At 38.8% G+C, this 24,190-nt stretch overlaps 1 protein-coding gene across 1 annotated transcript in view; it reads right to left on the bottom strand.

The window, feature by feature from the left end:
• Positions 1 to 13,318: 13,318 nt before the first annotated feature.
• The window catches only part of ADAMTS5 (ADAM metallopeptidase with thrombospondin type 1 motif 5), a gene marked incomplete at its 5' end in the record, with an annotated part of 43,093 nt that continues 32,221 nt past the window's right edge, over positions 13,319 to 24,190 (bottom strand). The window contains 5 exons of the mRNA XM_026846664.1: positions 13,319 to 17,164; positions 20,714 to 20,889; positions 21,730 to 21,905; positions 22,355 to 22,538; positions 23,787 to 24,070. Coding sequence (XP_026702465.1) covers positions 16,591 to 17,164; positions 20,714 to 20,889; positions 21,730 to 21,905; positions 22,355 to 22,538; positions 23,787 to 24,070 — 1,394 coding nt within the window. The remainder of the gene's footprint in view (positions 17,165 to 20,713; positions 20,890 to 21,729; positions 21,906 to 22,354; positions 22,539 to 23,786; positions 24,071 to 24,190) is intronic.

Below are 24,190 nucleotides of genomic sequence, written 5' to 3'. Positions count from 1 at the left end.
GATCTGTCTTTTGCCCATGACAGTAAGGGATGAGCTACCCCTCTCTGTCCTTATCTCGACTCCTGAGCCTTTTGTTTTAATTTCTCCTCAGTGCTGTGAGGGAAGGGGTGAGTGAATGGCTGGGTGGTGCTCAGTTGCCCTTTGGGCTCAAACCATGACACCCCCCGATTTAATTTTAAACAACTTCATGTCAGTAAAAAGATCTGCAAGTAAGTCTTAGCACAAAAATTAGATCACTCCACAGGAATATATTTTGGGCAGGGAGGAGGGGACCAAAGCATTTTTTCTGACAATCATTGCAATATGTATAACCTTAACATTCTGAGGGGTTTTGAATTCACTGCAGATATTTTCTAAACCATAGAGGAGGTATAGTTTTTTACACGTTTATAGAGAACTTTGCAATTAAGTAACAGCTGGAGGAACTAAGGGGGAGGGATAATAGGGAGGGAGAGTGAACTGGAACATTACTAATGCTCACAATGGTAGCTCAGTGAAAGAAAATGCTGCAGAACAAACCTGCCTTCATCCAGTCATTTTTTGGAAAGAATTATAGCCATTTGGAACTGAGTTTTTGCTTGAAAACTCTTTGGAAACAGTATACTGCTCCCAAGCACTTTCAGCCCTTTTGAGACCTGGAATGAGATTCATCTCACTCAGCTTCAGACATCTGCACTGTAGCTGTCTACATCTGAACCCTATGTCCCTTTGTCACTGGAAATACACATTTGTAATGTGCAATTCATCTAACCCATTATGGATGTCTACTGTAGGGTGAAATGAATAGCATGTGTGAAGTGCCCATTTTCTCTCTGTTGAATCTAAAAGGCATCTATAAAGACTGTTTCAGATGCAGATTTGGAAGTCCATGAGAGGAAACCCCTCCCCAGTGTCAAAATATTTTTTTAAATTTTTGAATGACTATGAAATAGTTGCTACTCTTTTATGTATTTAGACTTAGAAAAAAAAATAAAAATTGAGAGGAACAGTGTAATATACCCTTGGCAGACAACACGCCACGGAATACTTTATGATGGCGGTGTTTTTCTTCATAGACGAACTTGCATTGAAGTCAACCATTGTACCATAAGGTGGTCTCTTCAGCAGTCTGAGGCCACGGATGGATTCGTCTGGTCAAAGGTGGAAGCCTCCACATTTAATAGCCTAGAACAATGGAGAGAAACAAGAGCCTGTGGAACACTGTTCATCTTTTTCTAAGGTCAATGGCAAAAGCCACAAGTCTTGTACCTTCCAAGTGCCTACTTTTCTCTGTCAGTTAGAAAAGGTACCTGGATTGACTAATTAAAGCTGCTTCAAGAGTTGCTATAGGCACTACAGTGCTCCTGTCTGCAGTGAGGAACTGCTTGTGTGGATGGAGCTGCAAGAGGGGACTTGAATGAAAAAAATAACTCAGAATGTTAACCTGATGCTGAAAGCAGCTGTAAAAAGTCCTAGTGAAGAGGAACAGTTGTTTTATATCTCTATTTTGGAGCCTAGAAGCCTACAGTACATTCCTGGCTGTGCTTCTGCTCACTGTGTGACTTAAACCAGCATAATTATGACTTTTATTTCTTCCAGTTGCTTCAGCTGGGAAACAGGGGTAAGGATACCTTCTGATGCCTCTTTGTCATCACTTCATTTGACCTGCGTAAGCATAGGCAAATTCTGAAATCTTGCAGCTCAACTTCACAGTTAAGGGAAACTGGGGGATAGTTGGTTAGGATTATGGCAACACTTTCTTTTAGCTAGCTTAGTCCTGGATCAGCCCAGCATAGCTTGTTTGGGAGCAAATCCAAGCAGTGAATTAATCAGTGAATCCTTAGAGATACAAACATTTTATTTTGTGGCATCACATATATATATATATGTGTGTGTGTGTGTGTGTGTGTGTGTGTGTGTGTGTGTGTGTATATATATATATATATATGCGCTTTGCCTTCTCGCTTCTTTTCATTCTCCTGTTGCTGCAATATATGCTAGCTCAAGTTTAGGAACTGGAGACAAAAGCAGGGAGCAGACATCCCTGTTGGTTCACAGCCTTCCTCTGCATAGAGGGCTTGTGTGGCTCCACCATTAGCCACACACCTCACTTGCATACTGAGAACATGTGTGAGGTGGTCTGTTGATGACTCCTGACATTAAGCTAACCTGTGGGAAGAGATTTTTAAATACTCTGAAGTCCTGTTGCAACACCTCTCTATGTTTACTGTATAAAAGAAGCTGAAATGCCTAACACAGCTATATAATGTATCACTTGCACAGAGGCAGAGAAAATAATTTTGAAGGCAAAAATCTAAGTAAGGTAGGTACTTCATAGGGAGAAAAAGGATTTTAATCAGTGCAAACTGCATTAACACAGGATATTAGGCAATGTGATCCCATTGCTGAGCTTGGAAGCAAAACTGTAGTAATATCAGCCTCACAGTTTTGAGTTGGACCTGTGTCTCTGCTGCTACTTTTCCATCCCCTCTATTTTTCATAGTTTTAAACTTAATTACTGTATGTGCTTTTGGGTGCTTACACTGTCTACACCATGTTTCTGCAATTTGTTTGCAAAATATCTTGTAGGCTGAAGCTAGTGTGGTGGAAATTATTAATGATCACAATGTGTGCAATGCCTAATTAGTACTGGAACTCAAGCTTTATCTTCTCATACACAGCCAAAAATCTTGAAGTGACATATCATGATGGCTGTGTTGCATTTTAATAAACTTCCAAATTCACCCTGTAAGAGAATTCCTGCTTTATAAGTGAGTTCATCTCATTGTTATCATGGTTCTTGATTCGTTTAATTTTTTGACATTCATGTACATTTGTATTAATTTACTATACAGGGGCTTGAAAGAACAACACATTCAACTCTTTGCTCAAGTGGTCTGTTACAATGTTTTCTCATAAGAAGAGAACACGAAATCATCCAACTATCTGCTGGAAAATGTACTAATTATTTTCTGAGTGGGTAAAAGGTCATAGTCAACAGGGCAAGGGAAAGACAAGCAAGCTCGACATAACTGTGCGTTGGAATTATGCCTAGAGAGGGAAAATAATATTTATATATACAGCCCATAAAAATAATTGTAAAGCTTTTCTAAAAGCTTTACCATGTTGTCAAACAGAAAATTTAAGAATTATTTTGTGTCAAGACAGAAGGCCTGCTCATAGAAGCAGAGTTTTGGTACTAGCAAAGAATAAGAACATTTTATTTTCAAATTCATAAGAAAAAAATTTGATCATCATGCAGGAAATACACCAGACTTAAGAAATCCTGCCACTGACCTCTATGGTAAAATAAAGCTGAGAGAGAAGGGGAAATAACTCACCAATTTTTTAATTACTATTATGCCAAGACTTTTAAGAGAGTTTGAATCCCAAATGTGCATTCTAAGAAAGGAAAACATTTTGAAAACATTTTATTTCATTGAACAGCCCTGGGGGTGGCTGGCTCTTTCTCCACCACCCCCACCCCCACCCCCCCACCCTGCATTTTTTTTCTTTTTTTCTTGCAGGTACGTGTAAAAATACAAAGTCATTTGTAAGAAGTTCACTTAATTCCTCACTCTCAGCTCACATTTGTTACAGATTTTGTTTGGCTTCCAGTTTGCCAGAAGGGAAGGGAAGAATGTTTTCCAGCCAGGGAATGCTGCTGTCCACTGAAAAATGTGTTTGGATGGAGGAGCTCTTTTTCATGGATGGATTGTGGCTTTTGGCAGCAGAGGTGGCAGGAAGCAGTTGCCATAACTACTATACCATTAAAAAAAAAAAAAAAAAAGCTTTAAGTAAAGAGACATTTTTGAAATTATGTTTTTATTAACAATCTTGGCAGAATCAACCAGTTCAATATGATGGGTGACAGGATACTGAATGTGGTCTCTTGGGTGTATGCTAAGGATATGCTTTTAAGGGCTATATTCAGGCATTGGCTTGTAAGGTACATAGGGGAGGAAAATATGTAGACAGACAGAGAACTGAACATAATCTGCCTTGCGTGGGATTTCAGGGCTTGGCTAGAATCACACTACGGTGTTAAATAGCAGACTAAAAAATAATAATATATGTTTTTCAAAATCTTTAAGGATAGGATTTACAAATTCACTGAAATGATTTAGAAACATGAGTTACATTCTAAGTCAACACTAAGGACTCTGCATTAAATGTAGATATAATTTAATATTTATCTATATTTAAATGACAGATACTACTCAGATAAAAAGCCCAGATATAGTTGGTTAACATTGAATATTACTGGAGCAGACCCCAGGATGATTTATACTGGGTCAAACCCAGCTGAAGGTTTTTCATCCTCAACATTACTACACATTATTGTCACTGGCAAATTGCTTTGGCACTGTTTTTGTGTGTTGTTGGAATCAGAAAACATTTCACACGGCTAAAATAACCTCTGTCCCTTGCCATGTGGATACCAACGTAGTTTTTGTGGTCTTCCAGCTACCTTCCTGCAGTGCTTTGAGATGTGTCACAAATGACCAAGCTACTTCTTTACCCACAGGACTTTTACTGAACTAGTCAGGTGAATTGGACTCATACCCCTGCTTAAACACTCATTCCCAGGTAGGCTTTATCCCTCGTTCTCACAAATTTCTGGGGTCAGCACGTATGAGACTGTCCATCAACAAGCCTTTGCAAACACATGATCATGGTGCACCTTCAGCCAGGACCCTTACTCTGGTCCCATTCCAGTTTTGTTCACCTGGCGGCTTTCTCTTGTGTAAGGACACCAAGAGCCCTTGGAGTATTTTAATCAAGCTTAAGTCTAAATCACTTGACTGTGAGGTGCTTTTCCTGTGGTACATCTTACTGGCCTGAGCACATGTATCAAATAAACTTTCTAGTCTACCCACTAACCCTTTGCTTTAAAAGCAAGTGTTACATTAGGAGTGACTGATTCACTCCCATCCCTTTGTGAGTTGTGATGTATATTACAGCTACAATTGCTTCCATGAAAGAGTAGGAACCTCCTGGCATGTGTAATTACATAAATCAAATAAGACTTTATTTCAAGCTTTAAAAAGGCTTAAAATGATAAACCCATCTGGGTGCAATCTTTAGGTTTTTTATTAACAATATCCACATTCTCGTAAATAATTAGGTTATGAAGACTTCAGCTACTACTTCTAAAGGAAATTCATATTCATCCTTATAGAATAAAAAAATGTTCCTTACATTTATCTGGTAAATTTAATCTTGTATTAAATTATCTTAAACTGTCCAAGATCCCATCTTAGTAACTTCTCATCCCTTTCTGTATCTAACTGAAAAGTATTTTTTCATCCTTCGCTACTCCATTCTCTTCTTTTAGCTGTTCTGCTTTATATTTTAAAGTTCACTCCAATATATGGATTTCTACAAGATCTAAATTAACACCTGAGTTTTCCAAAGTCTTTGAATGCTGTTTGATTATGGCTTAGATCCAGAATCAAGATAGAAGAGATATTGTTCATAGATACTATTCCTTCTTAGCTTTTCCCCCTATTTTCTTCTGTAGTTGCAAATGAGAAGTAACTACTTCTCCTGTTTTGGTTTGTTTTTTTTTTTTTTTTTTCCATTTTTTTCCCTTAATCTACTAGGTCTTTAACATCCTCTTTTACATATTTCTAGAAATGTGACTAGCTCTGAAAACAAGCCAGGTGATGATTTAAATAAACATTATGAACGTGGCCAAAGGAAATGGCTCCTGGGGTAGAAGGTGCAGGCTCTGGGGAACAAGGAGCCCGAGATTGGAGCCATACTTGGTCTTCAGCAGGCTGAGGCAGGCAGAGACTTTTGGAGGCAAAGCAATTCCACAGTAACTTCACAACTTGTCTTAGGTTCTGTCTCTGACTATGCCTTGCCTTAAGAAACTATTTTTTTTGGGGAAAAAAAGCCCAAAATACACAATGAACTCATCGCAAAATAATAATTATTCTGATGGAGAGGGAAACAAAACATCCTTTGGTTTTTTCTCCTCTCCTCTGAAGGAAAAGTTCTTTATATATATTATTTCAGTTCATTGTTTTGTTTTAACCTGATGAAGGGCTAGAGTTTTGATGGTGATTTCCTGCATACATGGAGAGGCTGAGGTTTACACAGCGAAGTCCTGCAACCTCCCTTCTCCCTTTGAAGTGAAGCTGAAGAGCATTACAGCGTGCCTATATGGCCAAGAGTCTGACTGTGTATTTTGGCATTTGAGTGCCAGACTGTTTGGTAATTTCCCCTTAAATCCTTTCATAGCTCAAATTCCTGTCAAGAGAACCTATATCTCTGTAGCCGCTGGTTTACCATAGGGAATCTGTCTCCAGTATCTGTGGACGCTCTGCCATTCGGTTTACCCCTCAGAAGCAATGCCATTTCACGTGCTTTTTTTTCATTTGTGTGCAGCATATATTTAAAATGAAATATTGGCCGAAACCCCTCTGGATGGCTGTCAGATCTTAGCATGCCACATAAATATCAGTGTGAAAACATTCCTTCCAGCCCACACAGAATGTATCTAACACTGTTTTTTCTGGACAAAACCAGCCCTATTACAGTGAGGCCTTCAGCAAAGGACCACTTCCAGTGGGCAGGACCCTGTCTTAAATTGACCGCTTTAAAGTGCTCTGAAAGTTTCCAGTATAATTTTCATTACCCTTTAGTTAAAGACCACCTTTACTAGGTAACTATGCTTGTTTGCCAACCCACTGGGTAGCTGCCATCTAAGCAATTGCCTAGGTGGCCTGCTGCCAGCTTTCAACTGTTTCAAGATGTGAGTTACCTGATGCTCTCAGGCACTATGGGACCGTAGCGATGTTCACCGTGCTGGTGCCTTCCTGCTTACCCAGCAGATGTTTCTCTGTGGCACCTTCATGGCTTTATGGCTGCACAGGGTTGGTTTCCAATGGGCCTCTCTGCTGGACTGCCAGTTGAGTGCAATTTGCACATTTTTTTGCAAGGATGTGCACTTTATGTGCACTAACACATACATACGGCCCTTATGTTGTTACTGGCATGGCAGAATTTGCATCTGCAAACCTCACTGGGGCATATGGCATTTGATTGTTACAGCAGAAAAACAAAATTATCAATGGCCTTGAGAACAGCCAGCTCCCATCAGCAATTTAAAGCTTAAAAGAAGGGCCTCAGTGCCTCCAGAGCAAAGTATATAAAATCCATTTTGATTGTGCTTTCTCAAAACACCACAAATGTGTAAGGGGAAAAAAGGTGACTGACAGAGTTGGTGCTATAAAAAGAATTAATTTCTGATGTACACCTGTGCAAAACACTCAGATGAGCTTTGAGATATGCATGTCCTTGCATGTACACAGGATCTGAAAATTCACCTGGCTTCAGCCCTGGAGATGGTCCAAGAGTCAATGCCAGCAGAGCTCTAGCGTGGCACTGTTGGGCTCACCCCTAACCCTCCTCTTCTTCTGGCAGCTGCAAGGGCAGGGGACACTGTTCCTTTAGCGCCCATCTGGCAGCAGTCATGGTGTACTGAGAAGCACTGATCGCTGCTAACCGGAGTCTGTTTAGCGAAACTCAGGCTTATGCAGTCAGAGATATGTGGGAGGGTTTGGCAGATTCAGATCCTTTAGGTAAAGTCTGTCTGAGACAGAGATGGAAGAAGTAAAATAAAGACATACCAGTGAACCAAATTACAGGTAGGCAAAATACATGCTTATGAGCTTCCTGTTGCAAAATGCATTAAAGCTAATAAGCATTACAGAACGCAACACTTCTTATGCCTTATGCCTTCTGAAGCACCCGTCTCTCTCCTGTACCTAAATGCATACACATTCTCCAGAATTTCATTCGACTACCTCGTCTTACTGTATTTGTTTAGCAACGCTTGGAGCAGTGAGACTATGGTGGCAATGGCCACGATGGCCATTTTAATAACATCATCCTTAGGTTGAACAATTGCTACACCAAAGCTTTCTTGAGCAGCTGCTTAAGAAAATGTCCGTATGCTTTCACTTAGACACACTGTTCCCAGAATAATCAAGAGAAAGAAAAGATATTGCTGCCCTGGTCCTCCAAGCATGGAAAATAATAATTTTTCCTTGGCTTTTGTTATTTTTCCCACGCATTTACTCTTCAACCCTATCCTTGGGTCAACTTAGAATGCTGAGTCGTCTAAGTATGATGAATTTATTACTTTAAACTTTGCAGAGCACAATTTAAGAAGAGTGAGGTAACGGTGTAAGCAATGTGGAAAGACTTGAACATTTTCTAGTTTGATTATTTGATATATTTTGAGGTTTCCAAAACTTATGGTTTTTTTTTAAAAGGATCGGTTTGGCTAGAGGACTGAAATTGGATCAAATCCATCTTGCATCCCCACCTAAAAATGAGATTTGGGTCTACAAGTTCAGACTCTCGGGAACAGAAGTCTCCCTCCTCATACATAATTATGTATAGTTTCTGAAGAGGTGAAATGTCACACTGCAAAGAGATGGAAAATACATTAAGAGTGAATGAGTTCATCTTCCTGATACAGAACAGTCCCTGCACAGTAATGGGATTATGACAGCACTGAACATTTGAAAAAGTCTATACCGCTGTCTCTGCTATATTTGATTTGTATAAGAATGGATTTCCGTTCCCAGTAATGGCTTTTTCTCTGAGCTACCACAAACTCTAAAATGGGAAATAAAAATGGAATTTTGGGAAGATAGGAGCTGTCATAATCACTTGGTGACATTGCATCTTGCTATGCAGACAAAAGTACAGAGGAAGGACTGCGTAGTAACACTTGTGGAGTTCTCTAAGAGACAAGAAATATCTAAAAGCAATGGACAAAGTTGTGGCACAGTTTGCATGTCTGCTATTCCTACCTGCAGGTGGGCAGGAGGAGACAAGGAGTTGGTGGAGGTTTTGCTCTGCCCCAACATTCTGGCTGAGGAAAGATGCAGGGAGGGATGAAAACCTGTTAGTCACTTTTTACTGAAGAGTGTAGCAGACAACTCATCTCCCTAAACCCTTTAGACAGGGTAAATGGTAAAACTGCATTGTAGCACTGCTTTTTCACTGCACCCTTCAATGATGTTCACCAGTGTATTTCTTTCTGATGTGCAGCGACCAGTCTTATAACCATCTAGTGTAAATATATAACCAAGATTTTCTGAAACATCTTTATATACATATAGACTATGTAACAGTAATATTACAAATATGTAATATTGTGCAGATATACAGACATTGTATATACATTGTACCAAGCACTAGCAGGACAGCTTTCTTGTTATGTGGTTCAAGCACATTTATATGTAATGCAAGAGATTATTAGGCAAATTTTTATAAAGACTTTGGGCCTCTTACAAGTACTCGCAGCTATGTAAAGCTTCACTGCCGTTGTTTGAACAACCTCAAGAGAGGAGAAAAGTTATTCCTAGGCATATAAAAATTGTTTTTGTAAATAGGAATCAATTTCATTTACAATTTGCAAAACAAAATAAAGCAAAAACCCCACATTAAAAAAAAGGCAAAATCCAAAATTCATTAAAATGCCAGCCATCAGTAGATTAGACACACATGTGGGGTAAGATTTAGATGAGTTTGTGTTCACTTTTGGAAAGAAAGCATCTTTTTTGGGAACAAGAAAAACTCCAACTTACTGTTGCAGAATGAGAAAGTATAAGCAAGAAATCAGCATGAAAATTAAATTCTAATGCATAATAATACAGTTCTATTAGAAAAGTAAATTTTGGTAATAGCTCATTTTAGGAGCCACACTTCAACTGGACTGTCTATACAACTCTGTCTCACCAGCTGAATCCCCTAGTTACTGCTCTCACCTGTCATTTGACTCGTAGGCTGTACCACCACTTCTGCACACCTTGTACACTGCCATTACCCACTTTGGCAGGTTTTTACTACTCTTAGGTTGGTTTATATGGCTGATTGTGACTCTCATGCTGAATATCTTAATCCACTGACTCTGCAGGACGTTGCCTTTGGACGTAACCCGTGGAGTTCATAGGGGCTTTGGGGGGACTCAGGAGATCCCCATCTTTCTGAACTGCAGCAAATAGGAACTTTGCCTAATGATCTGGAGAGGCACTGAATGCCACTTTCTGCACTTTCCTGTAATATTTCATGACTCCAAACCCACTTTGACAGAATTCCACCCCACCAAAACCAAAGTGCAGTATTTACATATAGAAAGACTACTACTACTGATGCCTTAATGTAGGGATCAGCTCCACATGTTTTCACTTGTCTGTCTCTAGTAGGGCAAAAATGGCAAACAGTAGCCCACAAATATACCACATAGAACAAGTATTTTGGACCTATAATACAGTTTATTACTTTTACTGAAATCACAGAATCAAATGTTTTAAGATTACAACTGGTAAATTATACATATGTAATAGTTTACAAAACAAAATATTGGCCTTCAATGTGTCATACATAGTACAGTGTAGACCTTGTACAATTCAGTTCAAATGATTTTATATTTCGCATATTATTTATGATGTAAACTGGCTGACATAGTAGTGCTCTAAAAATGTTAACTCTCTTTGATTAGACACATACTAGGATGAAGAAAAAGTTTTGTGACACAACTTGGTTTTTCAAAGGGTACTGGTATTTCAGCCAAGTTATCGGTAATGTACAAAGTGACACTTTGCAGAATATGCTGATGCCAAGAGTGTATAAAGAGGCACATGAAATAAGCAAAACCAAATGTTGTGCTTTGCTGTTAGTCTTCCCTACAATACCTCTCTTGTTTTATCTTATCTGATGTTAGGAAGATGACCTGGCAATAGAAATTAAATGGATTTATTGCTATACAGGGGTATTATGCTGATGCCAAACTTAACTTGAATTCAGTATATCATTGCCTGTTATCTGACAGGATTTTAACAATACATATATGCTTGACTGTCAGTAAGTATGTTTCATATAATAAACTATCCAAAATTTTCACAGTTCATAGGATAAATTGTGTAAACCAGTTCCTGTAAATTAAAAGACAAATTATGCTGTCACTTAAAGCGGTGTAAGTCTGAAGCAGCTCCTGCAAAGCCAAATGATGTAATGAAGTTACTCTGAATTTACATAGGTATAACTAAACCCAGTATAACTGTTTTGCCCTGTGGATGGGAGTAATGGAGATTCAAATACTTGTGTGTATACATCCATGTGTGTGTTTATATATACAAAAGTATACACATGCACACACAAAAAATATGCATTTGCATTTAGCCACAGTTAAGTTCTACATGTGCCCATGTATGTGTTTCAAGAGGGAGTGTGCAAAGCTGATGTAAATGGAAATTATTTTAATGTCCTTGTAGTGTCCGTGAGCCTCTACAGTCAACTTCCAGGACAAAAAGCATCCTGAGTTTTGTTTTTGACCTGCAGCTCTGCAGTGTGCAGAGCACGTGTGTCTGAAGAGAAGTTCTTACACTGCTTACCTGGAAGACTATGTTTGGCGTGTTTCAAATTTTGTACACTATCACTGAAAACTTACACTGGTAATAAAATCTTCTAAAGCCAAAAGCTACATTTTGTGGTGCCAGCTGAGAACCTGACAATGTCTCTTACACTAAGTCATTACTGGTACACACGATAAACCAGAAATATTTGCATTTGCAATGCCATTCGAAACAAGAATGTTGAACTAGCAGTGTACCCACCATAAAAAAAAACCCTCTTGAAAATGTTACCCATGACAAGTATGAATGTAATGATGCACTCTGGCAACTCTATAAAAAATAATCACTTGAAAAGGAACAAACCTCTCCAAAACAGCAACCCTTTTTTCTAAAAATTGTAGCCCATGCTCAGAGTATCTATTTTTGGCTCTTGCCATAGGATCCATCTTCCTCAGTGACAAAGAACAGCATGGCAGTCATTAGCACAAAGAGAAACACTCACCTAAACTTAATGCTGAAAACCCACAATTTAATGTTCCATCCTTACAAATACTGTTTAAAGCCTTCCCTACAGACCATCGGAGTCAAGGCTTATAGTCAATCCCTGGCATTTTGGAGTGGGTCTTAAGTGAGGAAGCATCACTCACTGGCCATCACAAATTCATCCAAAGCCTTATGGCTGGCTCTAGGTCTTCAACAGTGCCTGAATGGCAGCAGACACTGGGCAGAGAGGCTGAAATGGAATTTAACTTGTGTGAATGTGGGCACTGATAAGCAAGAAAACTTTCAACAGTTTGAAATAAAGAGTATTTGCAGTCTGTAGTACTGCCCTTATGGTGAAGTGGCTACAGAAGTCATCTGTATTGTTAAATAAAACTGACTGTAGAAAAGCTGTAGGTTTGTCTATATTGCATTTTTCTTCCTTAAACTGGGCCAAATACAAGTTCCTTTGAGTTCAGCAGTTGTTGGATGGGATGAAAAGTGGAAGCAAACGGATACTGTTATTTTTTGAGGAAACACAGGGAATAAATGCTTTGCTGGCTGTTTTGTGTCTAACTTTGTCTGATGTGGTGCAAAGAGTTAGAATATAATGAAGTAAAACATTGCAAAGCCTTCCAAATCAGGCTTTTGACTTTTTATAGCCATACATACATATTTATATATGTATATAAATGGTGGAAAGACTGAAAAAGTAGCTTTTTTAATAGTTCAGTCTTCATAAATCAGATCATACATTGTTTCAGCTATATTTGTAAGGAGGCACACAAGAGTTTCTCTGTAGTGTTTTCACTTAAACGCAAGAAGCTGCGTGAGAGAAGACTCACTTGCTGCCCTGACAACTCAGAGAAACTTCATCCACATACAGACGACTCCCAGGTACTAGAAGCCTGAACTTGCTCTCATTGAAGCCAAGGGTGAGACACCTTACAGCTTCGGTGGTAAATCACTGAGGCATGCAGCATGAACTGCATGCATCCATGCAAAGCGAGCCTGTTGTCTGACTTCAAGAGCTGATATGGGGTTTTTTGGGTCCAGAGACTTGCTAGTTGAGAGATTTTCGAAGTGAAGTGTAACAAGGAGCATGAGGTGTCACAAAATTAAAAATCTACAACTTCTCTAAGAAAAAGATGGTAGAAGAAAAAGAACATACTTCTATACAGTGTGCACACATGTATACACATATACTCCTGTTTCATGCAGAAAGCTTTCTAAATAAAAACATACAAAAAATAACCAGTGCCATACATTATGTAAACTCACAAGGCATACTTTCAACATAAATTTGAAGCATAAATTAAAAGAGTAAGAAAGAGAGACAGAGACGATAGCGAACATTTTAAATATAGAATTTGCACAATTGATATTTTTGTTAAATAAGAATAAATAAATTCATTACATCCGTTCACATACCAGTTTCAAAAACAATAAATTATTTTATTTTTTCAGTGCTGTGTTGCTTTTTTTTTTTTACAATTGTAATTAATCCACAAGATTATTCCCTCTCCCCCTTGTGATAAAACTGTTTCCACAGGAGGGCAGCTAAACTTAATTTCTTGCATACTGTCAAACCAAAGATGACAAAGATGACAGTAGTGAGAGTATCTTACTTGAGAAGCAGATTCTCTATAAAACACTGATGTTGAGGGGTCCAACTCCACCTAAGGGAAATGGAGCTGTATCCCAAAAAGTCAGCAGTGAATTTAACACTAAGGACTGCTAATTTCTGTGAAAAGAGCAATACTCCAGGTTTCTATCCCCTAGAAGCAGTTTATGAATGCTGTTTGGCAACACTCGGTAGTAATGTAAACAATGACATAACAGTGTGAGAGACAAGGAATTTGGTTGACAAGTTGAAATGACACAGTCACATACCTTGCACTAACTTTTCATTCATCAGATACATGAAACAGCTATGACTGACAAAAGCAAGGTTTAGAACTGGAGTCTGATTACAAAGAACAGCTAAAAAGCAAGTGTTAACTAGAGCAGGCTGACCGCTAACTAGGTCACTATCTTACACTTTCAGGGTTGCTTCCTTGGTCTGTCCCCTTTGCCCTCTCACCAGCAACTGCTTTTTTCACATGTTAATTTGCTTCATTACTACACTAGTGAAAAGGGAAAAATCACTATAGTGGTTTGTTCTCATAGTTAATTTTTTATAAATAAACACTTTCTACGAAAAAGATACTCTTGATCTAAGGAAACTTTAAATTTATACCCGCGTATGGTATTACTCTTCTGGAGCCTGAATAGCAGCCAAAAGCTTTACTCATCTTGCTGAATATATAATAAATTATTACCATGATGCAAATACTTGCACATTCTGTCTCTATTATGATAAAACACAGGAAAAACAAATGCCACAATACAGCAGCTGTATTCAGAGACAAATGTCCATGCTGAGACACACTGTCTCCTTATTTTTCCTCTCATGATTGTTTGTTATGAACTTTTTTGAGAGGTTCTAGAACATGTGTAATAGATACATAAGTATAAAAATTAGATTACTTTAAAGGAAAATAAGACACTTCAAAGTGACCTTATGTTAACAGGTAGAGGAGACATAAATCTTACTTTTCTAGAACTCTGCAAATATTCAGAGCCTTGATCTCAGTTCCTATGGTGGGATCACAGATTAAGTGGGGAATTTTCCTCAAGAGTCACGGTTTTGCGTGAGGCTACTCCTAGTAAGAAGGCCACACCATTTTTGAATGACTAGTAACATTCACTGGTAATTCATTTTGACAGAGAAGGCAGCCCTGCCCCTATTACTGTTTATTTAGAAAAGGGTACAAAAATAGACACTTCTCCAGGTTTCATACTTGTAGATGTAGCAATTCTATGCTGTTTTGAAATCATCACATGCTTTCTAAGAGTTCATACAAACATGCCACAGTTGCAAAAACATATTTGTGTCAGCCTGGAGTGAGACCTGCCCTTCTTGCTACAGATGCCAACAAGTTTTCTCTACTGATTTCATGACCAGGATTTTCAGAAAAGCCTGGGATATTTCAGTGCTTGAGTACCCACTGACTCACAGCTGTGAAGCTTGTCTGAAAATCCTCTTGCAGTCTCATACTGATCTGTGGATGAACAAAGGAATAAAAAACAGGTGGTATTCTATTTTCATGAGTGTATTATAACCATTTTTTTCAGTACCTGTTATTCTAGGGCTTAATTCAAAGCCTGCTGATATAAAAGGAAGCAATTTTAACAGGGTTGCTATCAGGCCTCCACCTGTTACCTGCATAAGGTGAAATGCCCATCCTCGGTCACAGAACTTCTACCACACAATAGTGGGATTCAGAAGTTGCTGCCAGTGAAAACTATTACCAGCTACTGCCTGTACTGTGGAAACAGTCTTATTGATATTGGGCAAGTCCTCCACATCCTGATGTGGTTTGACTTCCTAGTGACCCCTCTTCCTCCCAAATGTGGTAGATATACAAAACATGAATGCCTTCTACAGCTTAAAAAAAACCCCAAAACACACACAAAACAATCAAAAAAGACAAATAGTTACAAAAGTTTGCTGGTAAGATGAATACCAGAGTTAGACACGATGGACAAAACAGTGACAAAATACTAACTGCTTGCTGTGTTTTTTTGACCTTTATAGCCTCTTCAGAAGGTGTGGGTACATTACACATTGTTAGATTCAAGGTGGAAGCCACAGAGAAAATAACAGAGAAAGCAGTTGAACACAGCCTCAGAATATCTGAGTTAGAAGACACTTGATTATCTTACCTGTAATTTTTGGTTCTCTAACTAGTTTCTACAAAATACAATATGCCTTTGTTTTATGGAAAGAAGAAGCTAGCAGCTATTGTTCATCAACAACAAGGATCCCAAGATGTGACACAGCTGGAACTAGTGGAAGGTTTACAAGCAAAGTGTACACAAAATCCTCATAGCAGCCAAGTCCTCCTTCTGTGTGTGTCTGACATACACATGGTGAGGAGTTGCTGATGGTGCTGGTATTTGAGCAATGTACATGTGGGGATCCCTGGTCTGCAAGCTGCAGCAATGCTCCTTCCGAGAATCTTGGTATTTCTCATAGAATAATGATCTGCTCTCAGGAAATTCCTAGCACGAAAACGTGTTTCCTTTTGTCAAAACCAAAAGGTATTACTATTTAAAACCAGCAGCAAGCTCTTCATTTTCCAGTAAAACGTCTGCAGCCCTTTCTAAAGAATGGAACAAGTCCACAAGGGCTGTAGATATACTTTGGTCAATCCTTTGCTTATGTAGTTTGTCTTTTGATTTTTTAATAGAACCAAGTGATATAAAGTGACATACCAAATGAAAGATATTTACAAAACAGTATAAAATAAGCTACTGTGGTATCATAGGAACATGTGACATTTTCTAAGGACATACTGTGTTAGAGGTAGGTGAAAAAGGGGAGATGATTCTGTAACCTTCAAATATCCCAGGATCCTCCATTCACTAGTTTTTCTTCTTTTGCATTATTTTATTTTATATTTTTGCAGACACAGAGGGCTTATAACAACTTTAATGCTTAGTTTTTTGACATATTAAGATCACCCTACTATTATTTAAAGCAGTGCACATCTTCGTTTGGTCCAAATAGGCAGATTCTGCCCATAGTTTGAGACTGTATGTAAGTACTTTGAAGCCTTTGCTTCTCTCTGTCTGGGCAGACCTAATACCAGTATGTCAACAATGGCTTAATCAAACCTCTTTTAAAGAAGATCACAACCACAGGTTAACACTTTTTCAACAAGCACTGTTTAAATGCTGATGGTCGCTGAGAGAGAAGACATCCCTTAGCTAATTTTCCATGCCCGTCTTTGCACTGGACAGTCCTGGTGTGCCATCCTGTGTCACATGTTCGAGAACAAGAAAGCCACGGCCCCGTAACCCAGCGGGGTTGTGTGAGCTGTGGAGTTACTTTGCTGCTGCTGCTACCACTGCTGGTGACGGAGTTAGTTATTTGCCCTTGCTTCTTCGGCACGAAGAAACTATAGCGAACATCCACGGGTTGAGTTGGATCAGTCGCAAGTATCTGCACAATAAGAACCTCTTTTGTGGCAGAGTGACCCATTGCGTGCAAGAAATCATCTTTGTGACTCCAGCCGCTGTAGTTCATGACAGTCCCATTGATGTCGATGATTGTTTCTGAGGTGGAGATCATGTATTTTCCATTGACAAGGTACTCACCGTTTTTCTTTTTCAGGGCCAGGTAGGCAGTGAACCTGCTCTGGTCCTTAGTTTTGAACTGCCGAACTTTGATGTGGGTTGCCCCTTCTGGAATTTTCACTACATCTGTGTAGCCCTTGCTGAATGAAGGGAAAAAAAAAGAAAAAAAAAAAAGAGTATTCAGTAGCTAGTGTGAAATAAGCCTCAAGTCTTACTGCAATGCCTAATGAAGTCACTGCCATGACACATCTTGCCTAGCTTTAGTTCAGGCCCTGAATCCATCTGGCTTGAGGCTCATCTAAAATTAATTTAATCAGGTTATGCTGTTTGTCTATTGTATTGTTCTTTATGTTCTTGAAGAAATTTCTACTGCACTTATTTCAGATTGCTTCATCTTTAGCTTTAGCAATGATTTTATGTGAGTCAGATACAAGAGGAATGAAAAATAACAGATAGCTTATATATTTCAGTAAAGGGTGGGAGATATGAAATACGATGCACATTTTGCCTGCCAAGGAAAAGATAATGAGATATGCATTGGTTACAGCTGTTTTGCGCTGTCTTTGCTATAATGATGATTAAGGAAAGCATGAGCAGAGTAACAGCTGGGTAGAGGTACCTTGGGAACATTTAAAAACAATCTTGATCACTGAGAAAAAAATTTGTTTACTTTGAAATTCATAAAGCCGAAGATTAATTGTCAAGTGCCTAATAGGAGGTGCACCCAAATGTTTAATGTGTACTATCACTGAGTTCTCGCTGTTGCTACTTACGAAGTATCTTAAGTCAGATTCAGAAAAAGATACTTAACTCTTTTACTGAAAGTGACAAGCATTCAAAACCTGCAAGTGTGCTGGAACTTATCACTATCCTAAAAGTATGTTATTTATTTTAACTTTACTGATATGTAGAAAAAATCTAAAGACTATACATAGCTATAAGATACCAGGTGGAGTTTGGAGACATGTATTTTCATTTCTAAACCCGTGACAAAACCATTCTACAAGCATTTCATATCTGAAAAGTTTACTGATGAAACTTCTAGAAAAAAAAAGAATGAGAAAACATACTAAAAATCTATAAAAGTGAAGGGATCTCCTTTGGGATTGTTTAAAGAACAGACTGCTAATATCGAGAATTTTTGGCTGCACAAGTAGAGGCTGCACAGACTACAGATTAAACACTTGTGCTATTCCCCTGTTATTTCCAGCAGTAATGGAACAATGACTAAAACTCTATTGATTTAGCACCTCCAGAAAGCCAAAGGAATATGGTGCAAAAAACAGGCTGGGGGGGAACTCCGCTCTACAGCACTGCACAAATATTTTTACATAACAGTTGCCAAAATAACTCTGTTAAAACATGTTAACTAAAGTTACAAAATCATTTGTACAAAACCTAAAAGCACTGCTGGAGAATTCAAGCCATCTGCACAAAGAACTGGAACACTCCATGTGCACAAAGAAGCATGTGCAGCTTTAATTCTCCTCCTTCCCAACTTCTGACAATTTGGCTTTACTCTTAGGAAACAAGTTTTCCAGAAGTTTATGTTTTGAGTGCTTTAAAAGAAAAAGTACAAACAAATGTTATGGAAATTGTCTGCGACAGGACATACTGGTTTCCCCTTCTACATTTAATAGTTTCCTTGTACATTTAATGTACAGATTGCTACAGTTTAGTTTATAACGGACAGCAATACAAGAGTGGCTATTTTTCAGTCGAGAAAAGATAGTTTTACTTTCAGGTGAGGCCTATTTACATATGAAAGGCCACTGTCCTTTCATATGTAAAAACAGTTTACATACAATTAAGATTTCACTATTTTAACAAGGAGTTTATTTTGAAGTCAGTTACTCACATAAGGGACTTGTCTCAAACAGTATTTCCAGTACAAAGTAAATCCTTGTCACTCCAAAATTCAATCAAAATCAAGTTAGAACGTAGTTGTTACTTACAGGTTGACTATTACTTTTTATCTGGGGCAACTTTTTGAATGCAATGAGGTTGAATTAGTATTTTATGCTCTGACCAATCTAACTTCAGTTAAAGGCATGATTTGAGGAGTAAGATGGTAACTTCATAGGAATAATTATAATAGAAACTCTCAATTTCCAAGTATATCTAGGCTACAAATTTGGCCTCACTGAAATTCATGGAGTCCCTTTAACATTTTTGCTGAAGCCTGGATTCCAGCACAAGGATCTTTATTGAATCACATGAGGTATATCTCACGCTGTCTTCTTCATTTAGACATCCTAGACTTTTCAATATTTACAAATCGGAAAAGATTTGGTTTATATAATTACTAATTTGGATGGAAAATCATTCTTCCTGGCAGAGGTGTTTTGGCATCCTTAGGTGAGTAATCATTGGTTTACCAGGAAGAAGATTAGTTATGTTTATTTTTAGAATAAATTCACTCTCAAAGCCATTTTTGACTGCTATTAATCAGGATGTTGAAATGTACAGAAATAAAAGGTCATTTCAGGTGTCAGATTTCAACTTCTGGCAGCTTTCAATATGTTTCAACTTCTGGCAGCTTTCAATATGCTATGTAAGAATTTTGAAGATATAAACCAAAATGAAATTTATGTACATTTTAAAAGATGGTATAATAATGCAGTCACAGATACTGAGTAGAAATTGTCAACTGGAAGCTCCTAAGACTAGATCACTACAGTGGTGCTTTGAGACCTTGGAATTTATATAAATGATGATTAAAAATCCTCATTTTAATATGAATCTTAAGACTTGAAGAGGGAGAGAAACAAGAGTTCAAACAGAAAGCAGATTTACTTGACATTGGTGTCTCAGTACAAAGCTTACTGCTGTCCTCAAAATGGTCAGGGAAAAACATGGGGGTGGTTCCTTTTATTTTACTTGTATTAAGTTTTATTATAGTTAAAAGCTGAACTCTGACAGCAAAATGCCTTATAGATAGCTGCTATAAATATTTTGACTTTAAAAAAATCCATCTGGAGATTGATATTATGCCAATGGACATGATTTTAATTCTGACATCTCATCAAGTCTTCTAAGCTCCACATATACTCAGCAGTGTGAAAAGGTATTTTTAGGGTATAAGCCCTCTCAGCTATTAAGGAAGACTTCTACAGCTGTGCTCTAATGCTGTCTGCTTCTCCCCACTGACTACACAGGAATCAGTGTCACTAAATCATGTGCGATGTCCTCATTGTTATTCAAAGTTAGATGAGATGAAACACATTCTCAGCATGTAACTTGCTAACACAGCATTATCTTGGAAATGCAGACCTTCAGAGATATCCAGATTATTCTGACCCCAACAACTTTCTGACTTCTGTTCCCTTTCCTCTCTCCTCTAGAAACCACATGCCATCCAACACAGCAAGATTAGTAAATAGCACAAGATTCTATGCTGTATTCTAGGCAGGCCTCCTATTAATGGGGTGCTCACCTCTATCACTGGTACTTTGTGTGAGAAATGAACCAGGCACAATGTTTTGCTAGTTGATTATTTGCCAGTTTTGCGGTAATGTTAAGAGGCCAGCTGTTAATATCTGGAAAGTGCAGTAAAGCAGAGGCAATGTACTTTTTTGCTCAATCTTCACATGAAGGTAAATTGCCTTTAGAGGCAGGAAGAAAGCAAGCACATAGCAGAGTTACTGTTTGCAAAATAACATACATTTACTGATACTCAAGATCAATACCTCTTTTTGGTAAATGTTCCCATGACTTTTGTGCAGCTGGAATTGTCTCCTCCACACACCCCGCATTTGTCATACTGGAGCTTTGAACCGATGATGCCATCGCAACCAGTTCGGATGCATTTTCCCCGGACACAGACTGAATTACTGTATGGTCGACATTCAGTACCATCAGTTACCTAGGCAATAAAATGACTGTTAGTTAAAACTACCATGGAAAAGATTTGCTTTTGTGAATCTGACTGGCAAAACCCAGTTACTTACTTAATGTGACCTACTCAGAACAGAGTGCCTACCTTGACAGACCAGTTTCTCTAACGCTCCCAGCACAAAACCAGATGAAATTTAGCAAAGGGCTGGAAGCAGTGATAGATAACTCCACTGTAAGACACTAAGATGACCCTGGCTTTAATGATCTGACAGCTTATTAATAGTCAGAATAACAGTTCTTGTAGATAGCCTTGCATTTTAGCTATCTACATCTAAATGTTACCTTCATAACATTTAGAGGCAGAATATTGCAAGTATAAGAGTAGGAGACTTTTCAGTTTGAATTGCGCCTGATATAATAAACTGACAATGAGTCTCACTTACACTAACTGGCTAATTATTCTATATTAATTAGCTCTGTAAGATTTACTCTGGACTCCCTTAACATAACTCAGGGTAAAACTCATTCCTTTACTGTTAGTACTCTTTTCCCTCCAGAAAATCCCAGAATGACAGATGAGTCTGCAGGCAGAATCCCTTTATCTGCTACTGAAAACAAATCAGTGCAGAGTGCACCAAGAGGTCCATATATTTCATGAATCCACATACTGAGATGTGCAAAAGCTTACCTCATTTTAGAGGCCTATTCTGATCCCATTGTATAACCACTGGATCAAACCATTAAAGCTAATCACACAGTTAAATCTTTGAATCACATTATTATCTTCTTTTCCCTTGCAGGGAAAGATTTCTAAGATACGGGAAACTTCTAAACTGGAGCATAAAATCATGACTGGAGATGCCATTACCTTCTGAGAAAATACCACGTAATAGCCAGTTCCTTTGGCTCGGCAGGTGAGCTTGCAAACGTCTCCAGGAAGTACTCCAGCATACTTGGGGACCCATTCAACAAATGTCTTGACACCCTTTGCATCAGACTGATAGCCATTCCTTGCTTCACACTGCTCTTGTCGGAAAGATTTAGCTGTAGAATTATGCACATCATTAGTGCGTATTTCAGACCATGCTGCAAATATCATTATGCCCATCTATTATTCAAATTTATTATTTACATAATTTTTAAGTTACATCACCTCTTTACTTAGAACTGGCCTTCAAATCCTTCAACTGTTTTAGTTTGGAAATCTTCCCATGACATAATAATAAGCATTAAAGGACTAAAGTCTGCATTACAGTTCATTTTCCAGGATGGAAATTTCTTTTCATTCAGGTGTCCCTTCTGTATGGCATCAGGGTGGGGATGGGGGAATAATTATGGTAATGTATTGATGATGAATGTCCTGCCTTGGTAAATACATTTTGGAGAAACTACAAGGGACCTTTGTTGTTTTCTGTCACAGCAGATGTTCAATATTTACTATCTATGAACACACAGGCTGGAGAACAAAGTCACCTTGGCATGAAGGCACTTACCATTTGCTGGGCAGGGCGTGACGTTGCAGGAGCGGTAGATGGCCCTCTTGCCAGTGCAGTACCGGCCATTGTTTCTAGGAGCTGGATTATTGCAGTGACGATAAGCAAACTGAACTCCTCCGCCACAGGTACGGGAGCACTGTCCCCAAGGTCCCCAGGACCCCCAGTTACCATGGCTTGAAGCCTGAAATATATGGAACAGTGGGAGGTAAGGATATCATCCAAGTGTGAATAAAGATGTTACATCTCAAAGACACTGCTAATGTTGTCCTCCATTGAAGGCGATTCCTTGGTCATTTTAAGCAGAGATAACAGGTCTTAGGAGCCTTCTTTCTCCCAGCACAGTTAATTTCTGTTTTCTATCTGCACAGGGATGGCATCTCATTTGGCACTGTGCATGCAAAGGCAATATTAGGCCTTGGTCTGCGTTGATGCATTCAGCCTGTTTCATGGAAGACACCCATGCACCAGAAATAGCACCCACAGTCTCATGTGCTGCTCTCTTATATTTTGCTGTTCTGACCAACAGGGCCCCTTAAACTAGCTCCAGGGGATCTGGCTCCTAGAGTATGTTCATAAGGCCAATCTATGATTAATTAAATGCAATTATTGTGATGTGCAGGTATTTCTCTGAATTACTGGCAAGAGACAGTGTTGTCAGATATAGTTTGCAATTCTGCTCAAATTTACTACCTAAAAAGAGTATTGTCGCAGCATGTGGAAGTATATAGTTCCATAAAAAAGAGTCTTATAAGGGCTGTAGCTTGATCTGAATGACTTTTCTAGTTTGCAAGTATCTTCACAAAGCTCTACAAATCCATATCTCTTCTGTGGGCATAACAGAGGGGGCACTGCTGTCTAGCCAGTAAATGTAGAAGAAGCTAAACTGTGCAGCTGACAGTTCTTATGAGCCTGGGGACTCTTCAGATATATAAAGTTGACAGAGGGGCCTCTGTCACTGGAGGTACAAACTTTTCTGCTCCAGAAATTATATTCTGGATGAACTTCATCCACCTTTCTATTCACTAGAGTTAGGGCCCTGGGGCCTTTCAGATGAGGGCTGTAAATTAAATTTACAGATTTAATTTACCTTGTAGTCCATTGCCAAGAAGTGAGGAAGCTAGAACAGGCCCTTCAAAATCTTTCTGTATGTCCTGAGACCTGATCTACTGAATGGGCAAATCCTCTACTCTGAAGGCATGCTTCCAGTTTTCCAGGAATGAAAGCTTTCATGCTTCAAGCAGAAAACATACTTCCTGAAACTCAGCAGCATTTTTCCTATATCCCTCATCAATAACACTCCCAATTACATGCTAAAAAATACAGCATCTTTCAATCTTATTTCCATAAAATCCTTTTCACTCCCACAAAAATCAGCACCTTTGAGGATCATGCCTTCTAAAATTTCCTAGGGTCACAGCTGGCAACTTACTGAGTAGTATTTCTTCTTGGTTTTGTCAACACATTTTCCCTGGAGGCAGATCCTCCCTTTTCCACATGGTGTTCCCTCCACAGCAGGCAGCTTCTTAGTCAGACAAACCATCTGACCTTGGCGGACAACTGCACACCAGAGGCGAGAGCACACATCCATACCAGGACACACTGTGTATTCGGGTCCGAACGCCAGTTTGCACTGACGAATGGCATCGTAGGTTTGTCCTGGAAGTTCCTCAGGGCCCATGATCTGCTTTCTCGGTTGGTCCAGCAGACAGTTACCTAAAGAACAAACCAACCTATTATTATTACTCACTCCTAGTTTCCTCTGTAGTGCTGCAAATCTGTCATTCAAGTTAGGAAGACTGATAATGACAGTTAACCTCATTCAGAGGATGCTGA

Source organism: Athene cunicularia (assembly GCF_003259725.1).
Source record: "Athene cunicularia isolate RWA chromosome 1 unlocalized genomic scaffold, athCun1 chr1_part1, whole genome shotgun sequence".
Classification (NCBI taxonomy): domain Eukaryota; kingdom Metazoa; phylum Chordata; class Aves; order Strigiformes; family Strigidae; genus Athene; species Athene cunicularia.
Note: the sequence above shows the minus strand (reverse complement) of the source record. Positions and strands in the feature narration are given on the sequence as shown.